Here is a 9,964-nt window from a genome sequence, read left to right as displayed (position 1 = left end):
CACCTTCAGAAATGTCATTACAAACTTGCCGAAGTGATATATGCGGTTGTATACATTGAACTCCAAGTTTTCTCAAAAGTGTCAAAGTTGAGTGTTGCCCTAAAACTTCAATTGGTTCTATTTATCTTCCAGTTGCTTAGTTATGATATAAATTAATTACTTTCAAATATGTTTCTAAATGAACAAAAATTATATTTTATGTCTTTGCATATTTCAGAAATATAATTGGATACGTTTTATAATTAGAAGCTTAAAGGTGTTTACAGCTTCAACCTTTTTGATATTGTACTTTTCAACGCAGTTTCTCAATTATCTCTTAGTTTCGCATAAGAAGCCTGGTTTCAAAGTATCCATGTCGTTGATAGTCTTTTCAATCGCTCATCCCAGTTTTGGAACAGTATGTTAATCCTTATAATCCTTTTGGGATAATATGTGCTGATTTAAAATTCGTTCGTTCAGCATATTATTTTAACTTACTGATTAAAATCGATACTGCCTCGCATATTGTACATGAATAAATATCCTAATTGTCATTGTCGCTATTACTCTGCTTTTATATTATCTGTTGTCATGTAATGCGTTCCTTGATGGGTTACACACAAAGCGAATAAAATTTGATCCTTTTTTGAATTGGGAGATAAGTTTCCAACCGTTGCTCCGTAGTCCACTTTTGAAATAGTTATTTTTAAGCATGAGCTTGTTCTGAAAAAAGAAACAGCTGGAAATTACTTAGTTCAAAAGAAGACTTTCAAAAATGTAACGCAAACAAAATGCGGTAAACTGCCAAATAAATAAATATAGGATTTCCATGCAGCACACGAAGTCACGAATTAAACCTGGAGTTTTAAATGTATGCATTTAGTTTTGTAGCCACTGGTGAAATGAAAAGGGCGTATCACTGATAAAAGTTTAATAACGCCAATCCCGAGTATTATTTATTATTAAACATATGTAAATATGTCTATCATCTGTCTACCCTGTAATCATATATTGCCACTGATGAGCAGTGATTAAAATTCATCAATTTTCCAAATAAACAAGTCATAGCAGCTGCACATTCCCGATTTCATTTTTAAAAATGTAAATGCTCAACGTAACTCTGCATATACTTAATCCAGATCTAAATATCCTGTCTTCTAACTTTCACTCCGCGTAAGCTATAAACAAAATGGACATACCTTATTGTTTTCATGTAAATTATATTTAATTTCATTAATATTTAACTAGCAAAAACAGTTCGCATAATTTAACTTATTTTATGGGATGTTATATATTGCTAAAGTATTAATTTCCGAATTATAAGCAATAAAGGGGAACCATTCACTTATAATATGTTGCCAATCGATCATGTTTTTCCTGTGTTGAAACTGTTGAATATACTGCCTCAATTTAAACCTGGTAATTTTTCTTTGAAAGGTAATTTAATTTAATTGCGTTATTTGACTCCTGACAAACTCATCATATTGGCATAGGAATCACTAGTTAATTTTATATGTGCTAATTGTCCTGAAAAAGACGAAGTTATTTTATTTTGGGGAGCTAGTTGTTTTGAATTGTCAATAATACCATGTTTGTTCAAGTTAGCCATGAGTAATTACTGAGATCCAATATTACTACTTGAGACATAATTTGAGAATAATTTATCATTGAATTCTTGTGCTTGATATATAATTAACAAACACACGTTTTCCGTTATTTAAGGTAATTGTCTTGTGTAAAAACAAAGCTGAAATAAAGTATTCGTGTTTCTGCAGATACTCGGAACGATGCAAGTAATAGGTTAGATATATTTGATCTCCATTTAGTCCAGGATTTCCCTATCAAGTTGGTGTCGATTTTCTAATTAATGGAGAAGAAATATCCAAGGTTTCTTCACAGCATGCCTGATATTGCACTCCCTTGTGGAATTATACATGCGCAGAAATAGTTAACTTTGTACTTAGACAAAATAATTTCACAAATTGCCCGTACCTTGAAAGAACTAAATTGTTCAGTTACCAATTTATAAGTAATCAAATTACTCACATAGTGAAGGAACTAAAGTCATTCTTAGAAGGAACTAATCAAATCTTCAAATAAAAGGGTCAAATTATACAAGGAATTGAAATAGTTATAGAAATCTGTTGTAAATCAGTTATGTTAAGAATATATAACGATGCAGGTGCTTGAGCGTAGTAAATAAACCCTGAGTTGTAATGTGGGCTCAAATGTGAATACAATTGAAATTTTCTTTTGAAATCGAACCTTACTTTGTTTAATTTTGTACATGTGACAAAATTACGGCCGAGAAGAGATTAAAACTTTTCTGTGTTGCGATATTGATTTGTTCAAAAGAGTTAAACTGTTTAACATTTTAAGTGAAATGGGTAGTTTAAACATGGAAATTTGCCCAAGCAACAATACACAGACGTCTTTAAATAATGCAGATGCTAACAGTAAAACAAATTCATATGTGTATTTGAGGAAGTTCTAATGAATTTGCAACACTTCACGCTGGATAACAAGCGAAGCATCGGAGTTTAAAATCCTCAATTCATCGTCTTAAATATACGATCGATAATCATTATATATTCATAAACAATAGCTGTGGAGCCTTTTATACAGAAAGCAACTTTAAAACTTTAAAAACTGCGATTTAAACTTAAAAGTCAAAGAAAAGTTTTGTCTTCTCCCTTCTTAGCAGATTTGTCTTTCTATTATGCAGCTAGAATTTTTTTTAAAAATAAAGCTCGTATTAGTATTATTGTATCGTTAAACTATAATAATCCGGCGGTTTGTCGACAACTGGTGCCGAAATGCACCACAGTGTGAAAATGTTGAACTTGCCGGTTAACATTTAAATTAATGGTACAGTCCTCCTCTTAAGGAATTTATAAATACATATATTTCTCTTATTTGCGTCAGTCAATCGCCTTAAGATTGTAAACACCTTCATTTCACTCATTATTGTGATGATATATTTCAAAATCTTAAATGAGAATGAATGGGAATTTGTGAAAGTTTATGGGCTTTCGACTCCATTTTAGTAAGAAATCCCTCGAATGCGCTCCATACGGGTGCCGAAAGAGTGTAAAAGGAAGAACATAGTAAAGAACTTTGTTTTAATATAGCCGCTTTTACAACTATTCCTTCAGAAAAGCAATGATTCTACTCTTGAGGGCAATATTTCGGAAGAAAAACAAAACGTTGTAACAGTGAAGGTTAATAAAATCGGAACACGGTGGAGCGCACCATTCTAACTGGGGGAGGGCATTCAACTCTCGCAACATTTTCCAAAATCAGTAAATCACTTTTTTTGTTGTGGCTATTAGAGCCCTCTAGTTGTGGCATTGCACGGTGTTAATACCAGATCTGGGATCTTAGCATTATGGTTTGCAAAGACCGGCAGAAAAAAATATATACAAAAGACTTTGTCTTTCTCACTCCCTGTTCTGGAATGTCTTCAGATCAATATCTCCAGCGCCAAATCTACACGGACATTTGCGCTAGTGACATGTATTCATATAATTAGGAAAAATATGTTGATTCCTTGCATTAGGATGAAACAATGCTGTGTTTGTTTGTTTTTTAAATACCGGGCAGATTTTGCATTGTGATCTCTTTTAGTAAACGTCAGCTCGCCTTGTACGTGCTGTCGCAGCGTCTAGTTTTGTTCAGACTTTATTTTGCACCTAACACTGCCTTGTTTATAAAGAGTCGGATAGTTTTCTTATACACTGCAATCGCCTCGGCGTCAGAGATTATTCCATTTTAAAAAATCATATTTGATTAATGTCGAAATGACACTGCTGAAATTAGGAGCGGCGAAACCCTTGAGAACCTTGTCTTCATAAATCAGCATAATGATGGTGGTCGACATACTGTATTTTCCGAAGTTCCTCTGGGTGCTTGCTGGCTGCTGCTGTTGTTGATCGAGACTGCAGTGTATCTGCAGTGGGAACCTTTTAAAAGACGCTCGCTGCCGGATCAAATGTATTCCTGAGTGCCACAATTGTGACTGGGTTAACTTGTAACCGACAAGAGGGAAACAAATATACCTTTCAGTTTTACACGTTTGTCAAACTGTTCTGAAATGGTAAATAAAAATCTATGGGAAATCAATAATGTTTACCAGCGACTGCTTAACAAGTGCAGCGATGAAAGCAAGTGTGTCAAATATAACACTGCATTAGTCTGTTTTTTTGTGGTACGTCCATATGGTGCGCACAAAAAATGTTTGTGCCATTCTGCATTTAATCAATAAACAAACTGAGCTTGATTACAGTTGGAATAGGGTTGGTGCAATTAGATTGTACAGGATGTGTATACTATTTGATGTGCAGCTGAATGCAATAAATTAAGTCTAATTTCAGTGTCTATTATTTTGAATATGCCAATAATCTATGTAAATATATTAAATCTCTCCTTTTAAAGTAAACCATGCAATGTAAATTACAAAAAGCTCGCACATCCATGTTTATCCATTAAAATGTTTTAAATCTTACAGACGTTCATGAGCGTCCTTTGCGGCTATATATTTCCATATTTATTACTTATGTCCTACCCGAAAATGTGTTCCATCGCACGGTGCCTTCAGTTACCACAAGCTATCCACCATAAGTGTAAGCATTTTATTGGTCGAGAAACACAGCAAGTAATCTGTATTCATATATCCAGGCGGGTAATACATTAACAAGAAAATGATGATCAAAAATAAATAGGTGCGTTCCTGAACAGGTTTGAAGTGCTGTATATAATCATCTTTTCATGCTTATTTGTGCCAATTTGCTGTCGATCCGTGACTGTGTAAAACGAAAGCAGATTTCTCACAGGTTGTGACAACACAAAAATTCAACTAAACTTAGAAGCCTGCACTGCCATAATGTTATTTAGAGGCTTCTCAGAACAGAGATAGCAACCTGTGATACGAGACAGGACAACGTCTATTTCATTCAGTTGTGCAATTACATTATTAAAATATATATATATATAGATATAATGATCACCGACTTAAAATAGAGTGTTTGCTTCATCTAACCTACTATACATACAAATTTTTTAAATATTTGATTTTAGTGATAATCCCAGTAAACATCCAAAAAGTCTGGTGTATTCATAAAAGCAAAACGTATCGTAATTAATATGTACATGAATAACACAAGACCTGTTTCCGATAGCAATTAAGCAGAAGAATGAGTGTTTGCTACCTAATATAAATAGTATAATAAAAGACAACATTCTTTGAAACAGAATCTTTATTGAATAATTTAATAATTACTCCATGCGACTAAAGTTAAAATGCTGTTTAATAATTGTGTTCCTATTACAACTTTGTTCACATATAAAACGGGCCAAGGTAGAGAAAAGCATTTTATTTCAAATTAAGAAAACTCTCATTCTCTTAGTATCAGTGTCAACCTCGCAAAAAACATTTAAACTTATAGTGTTTTTTTCTCCTCTGTGGCAACTGTTGCCATTTGAGTACAGCAGTTCTGGTATTTTTTTCAGAAAAGCTCCTTCACAAAGCGTACAATGATCAGTATACACCAGTAATACTTCTCGGCCCCCACCTAGGTTAGCAGATTGCTTATTTTTATTTGCAACAATATGCATTGATTAAAAACTTATATGTATAAATGCGTACATGGACCATTTTTGTTATAAACTAAGTTGAACAGAAAAAGGACGGACGAGATCTATTGAACTGCATAAGCAAATGACTGGATAGAGGAATACACACAAATCCTGTACTTTACAAAGAAAACAATCGTCTTTCACATTTGCTTACCTACGCTTGCTATTCAAAAAAATCACAGCCGATTACAAATGCCTTCTGCATAAACATATAACATGAAAGAAGCCTCACACCGTGCGGACCATATCGGTGCTGGAACAGAACCCGAGCCCGGGATTGGAATCCCAGGCCAGACGCTCGCGCGACTCACGTCTCCCGGGATTCTGGAAGTCGATTGGTCGGACGTGCGGTCGCCTCTGTGCGTGGTTTCTATGCAAATAGCGATGCGGAAATAAACAGTAAGGACTGCAAATCGATTGCAACTTCTCAGGGCGCTCCACAAAAGTGCTCTTTCGCCATCAACACAGAGCCAGAGAACTGGGAGCGATCTTGGAACGCTTTCAAAGGGGCTTCTTCTTTGGAAACAAAAAACCTCAGACATCTCTCGCCGACTTTTTTTTTGCAGCGGCTTTTGCTTGGTTTCGCTTCCGGTTTGTAACGGTTCCCAGTTTATATATTAAAACCAAAAAATAGCAACAAAAAAGGCGACAACAAATGAAGCTAAACGTCTGAACAATTTAAAGTTTCTCACGTACTCTTTACATGGCAATGGTACGTGATACATAATGAACTTTTTAAAATTATGATTTTTAATAGATATTCTCAACTTGAATGCAAAATAATATTTAACAGGGATATATTATATTTAAAGTATTTTTAATAATGTTTCAGCCTAGTAATTGATGATAGGATGTCTTTTTTTTATTCACGCCGGTTCCAGTTTGTGTCCATGTGGATAATGTCTATTATTGCGCCAAGACTGGGCTGCTGCTTTCAGCTTGGAAAGCGCTGAGCTTGGCAAATTTCCCCGATCGCTTGCCTGATCCAAGAGAAGGCAAAAAAAAACATTGCGCGCTCGCTCTGTCGAGACGTGTGATTCGGTCTCAAAAATCTTTTCTACTAACGGTCAGCCGAACTAGAGACATGAACTTGACCTGACATGATAGGCAACTCCTTGTACCAATCGAAACTTGCATTGACATCCTCAAAGCTGCACTGCGCCAATCAATGCGTAGAAAGGCGAGGCTTCCGCTCTCGTTAGATTTAGGTGGAATGGAAGACTGTTGGAAGGGTATCTTGGGAACTGTAGTTCAGATATGTACAGTACAGCTGGATCAATGAGTATTTACTAGGACGAATAGCAGAAAATTGTATGTTAAGTGCATACCATTTATGCTTTTATAAAATATGTTACAATGTGTATTCAAGTATACATTGTGTGACAAAAACACTGCAAACATTTTACATAAAGGGCTCATCCTTGCAAAAGCTGTGCTTTTTCTGGATTGTACCTGTAATTGTGCTAAATGAGGTGAGAATTTTTCACGGAATAAATAATTCGCACTGTCTTAAGACAACAAACGATGCGAATGTTTCTTTAAATCTGGATATTATGTAAAATTGAATCTAAATCCTAGGAATATATTTTCGAAGGATCATGTATTTATTTAAACGTTTCTTTAAGTATCATGAAACTTTCTCAGTCAATCCAGAAGTACAAACGCCGCACAATGTCAAAAGCTGACATTTTCATTTAATTATATGTAACGTTTGCAATTATACATAATATACATGCAATTAAACAATTTGGCAGTGAATGTTGCCCATACATTAAGTATTGGCATGCCAGACTTTAAAACGCCAGTAAATTTGCAGTGCTAACAAAATAAGACTGTTGATATCTTCCTCTGCGTTCGGAGGGAGGGTCCTTCCAGGACAAGGGGCAGTGGCAATCTTATAAATGTTTGGATTAGAACTGCTGCAATGTTGTGTATATTTTTAGATTAAACCATTTTGTAAGGTTCCAAATGAGTTATGACGCTCAAATACACGACCACAGCCATAGGGATTTCTGCAGCATATGAACGCAAGAATTGGGGGAAAAAAGTAGACTCCGCAATAATTCATCCTTGTATTGTAGTAGAGTAGTAATCCATAGTCTAAAAGAATGATGCATTTGTTTTGCGTCGACTTGTATATGGCTTACCAAGTGTGCATGTGATGGGTGTTATGACTGTAGGACTTTATGTAAAGGAAGGTGGTGTGAATTCACTGAACTGAAACGCTTTGCACATGGCACTTTCTCCATTGGAGAGCAGCCACATCCATTCTACTGCCATCCCAAACTGTGCTCTGCGTTGTCTTCTTAACATGCCAGGAATGCAGTACTTTTCACTTTTTGATATATACGTTGAGTATCACTATAATGAAACTTTTTATTATATGTGGGCACCCTAACAATGCCCTTTGAAGATCAATACACGTGCTGGCCCAATTGTTGGCCTATCAAATTCAAAAATAACTTTTCAATGGGAGTTTTGGATAAAATTAACTTAAATGCTTAGAGTAATATTGGCCAGTAAAATCTAATGCTGCTGTACTACAGAACTACCCGAGGTAAACTAATTCAGATGCCTTAAACCCTATGCCAATAGAAAGATATGTACGTTTTTATTTGGGGACAATTGAACAAACGTGCCACTGAGAAGAACCCCTGCTATGTTTTCAAGTTATTGCTAAGTCGCTAACGCAGTGAAAAGTTTAAATGATAACAAGTCTGGTTATGGTTGCAACATGTTGGAATATTTTCTATTGAGATGAGCTCCTAACTTTGTGTCATATATTTTTATTCCTCTCGTATTTCAGTTCTGGTTTCGATTTGTGATTTTAGTTCAGAACTGCACCCAAATGCATTCGAACATTCTTGACCGTTTCATCAGAATGCTAAGGCCCTTTTTCACCAGATTAAATACCTTAATATGAGCTATTTATATCTGTACTGCAAGGGAGAGGGAAAAAAAAACATTTCGCAAAGCATTGCATATTTCTCCAGAGATACATGGATATGTACGTGAATAGAAAATCTCACAATATGTGACAATTAATTGTGTTGTTTGCTCCAAGTTGTGGTATTAGCCACTGCTTCATATATTATTTTTAACTGGAGTTGCGCAGTGGAAAGGAGCAAAGACTACAAGGCCCAGAGTGCGTTGCAGTAAGAGTGCATGCGCGCTGACCGGCTGATCCTTCACCATTCGTTGTGTTACATATGGGTCACTAGCGCAGGCAGAGAAAATGTCAAACAATGAACGGCAGCCGGGCGGAGGAGTCGTGGAAGTGACATTCGACTAGGTGACGCGCGATGAAAAAAAAACAAATACACAGCCACATGATTCTTCGTTATGTATTGCAATTTACTGTTAAAAAAGGCGCCAAAACCTGATATGCCACAAATCATCTTCATGGATTTTTAAACCGACTTAATGGGGGTGGGGAGAAAAAAAATCTCAATTCGCTTTCGCAACTAACTTTTGGTGCAGGGAAACATATATATTGCTGATTTGCTTTAATGCAGAAAATATCTTAATTTATTTACAACAAAGTTGCAGGCTGACTAACTTTAAAAAAAAATAAAATTCGTGGCGACTTAAGAGTTTCTTGTCATGAAAAGGGCGACGAGGATTATATGCACTCGATCTTCCCCACGTTCAAGTCCAAGTTGATAGTGGGCATCCACATTAGGCGCCGCTTCCAGCCAGACTTTTGCTGCTGCACTGGTGTGTTGACGCAGAGAGCTGGCTTGCTGCTGGGGAAAGGGCAGCGGCTTTTATTCAGAGAGGCTCGGTCCCGGCCTTGGCTTTTTGCAAAGAGCGGCTGGGAGAGCTGCGGAGGGCCGGGGAGGGTGTCGTCCCGCATCGGGCGGAGAAAAGGAGCGCGGGCTCGCTTCACTGACAGCCCGCAAGTGTGACTTTTCTTTTTTTTTCACATATCCAGAGAGATCGCAGCTGTAGAAAGCAACCCGAGAGCGGGCGGGAGAGACAAAAAATAAAAGGTGTGAGTGTGAGAGAGGGCGGGGAAAGTATGTGAGGAGCAGCGCCCGGACTGTCAGAGTGAGACAGGGAGAGTTGGGATGTAGACTATATACTAACTATAGGCGGGGTTAAAGTTCAGGATGGAGAAGAGAGCTGGCTTCAGTTCGAGACTGAAATGTGAAAGCCGGCTTTTCCTCTCACCACCACCAGCACCGCCACAATAATGTACTCTCCGCTCTGTCTCACCCAGGTAGGATACATTTTTGCAACATTTGTATCCTTTTAGAGCCCGTCATGATTTTATTATTAAACTTTTTCTTCTTTTTTTAATGCCTCCTGCCTCTCAGATTAGTGACTGGGTTCAGCGATCTGCCCCACT

General features: G+C 36.7%; 1 protein-coding gene and 1 long non-coding RNA gene across 15 annotated transcripts in view; one reads left to right on the top strand and one right to left on the bottom strand.

The window, feature by feature from the left end:
* Nucleotides 1-200: 200 nt before the first annotated feature.
* On the bottom strand, nucleotides 201-6,096 carry LOC137372847 (uncharacterized). Its single transcript, XR_010975509.1, has 3 exons — nucleotides 5,768-6,096; nucleotides 4,544-4,781; nucleotides 201-702 (listed from the first exon to the last, which is right to left on the bottom strand). It is a non-coding gene; the product is annotated as an uncharacterized lncRNA (long non-coding RNA).
* Nucleotides 5,985-9,964, top strand: part of nfia (nuclear factor I/A) — a 516,334-nt gene continuing 512,354 nt past the window's right edge. For 3 of the 14 annotated variants that reach the window (XM_068037193.1, XM_068037197.1, XM_068037195.1), the window contains exon 1: nucleotides 9,345-9,835. In XM_068037193.1, the coding sequence (XP_067893294.1) occupies nucleotides 9,809-9,835 (27 nt within the window). In that variant the 5' untranslated portion in view covers nucleotides 9,345-9,808. Of the gene's footprint in view, nucleotides 6,326-8,827; nucleotides 8,906-9,293; nucleotides 9,836-9,964 lie in introns of those variants that run through there. The other 11 variants (XM_068037192.1, XM_068037191.1, XM_068037196.1 and 8 more) reach the window with 11 other exon arrangements.

Source organism: Heterodontus francisci, chromosome 8, assembly GCF_036365525.1.
Source record: "Heterodontus francisci isolate sHetFra1 chromosome 8, sHetFra1.hap1, whole genome shotgun sequence".
In the NCBI taxonomy this organism is placed as follows: Eukaryota; Metazoa; Chordata; class Chondrichthyes; order Heterodontiformes; family Heterodontidae; genus Heterodontus; species Heterodontus francisci.
The sequence above is the reverse complement of the archived record's forward strand: the minus strand, read 5'-3'. Positions and strand labels throughout refer to the sequence as shown.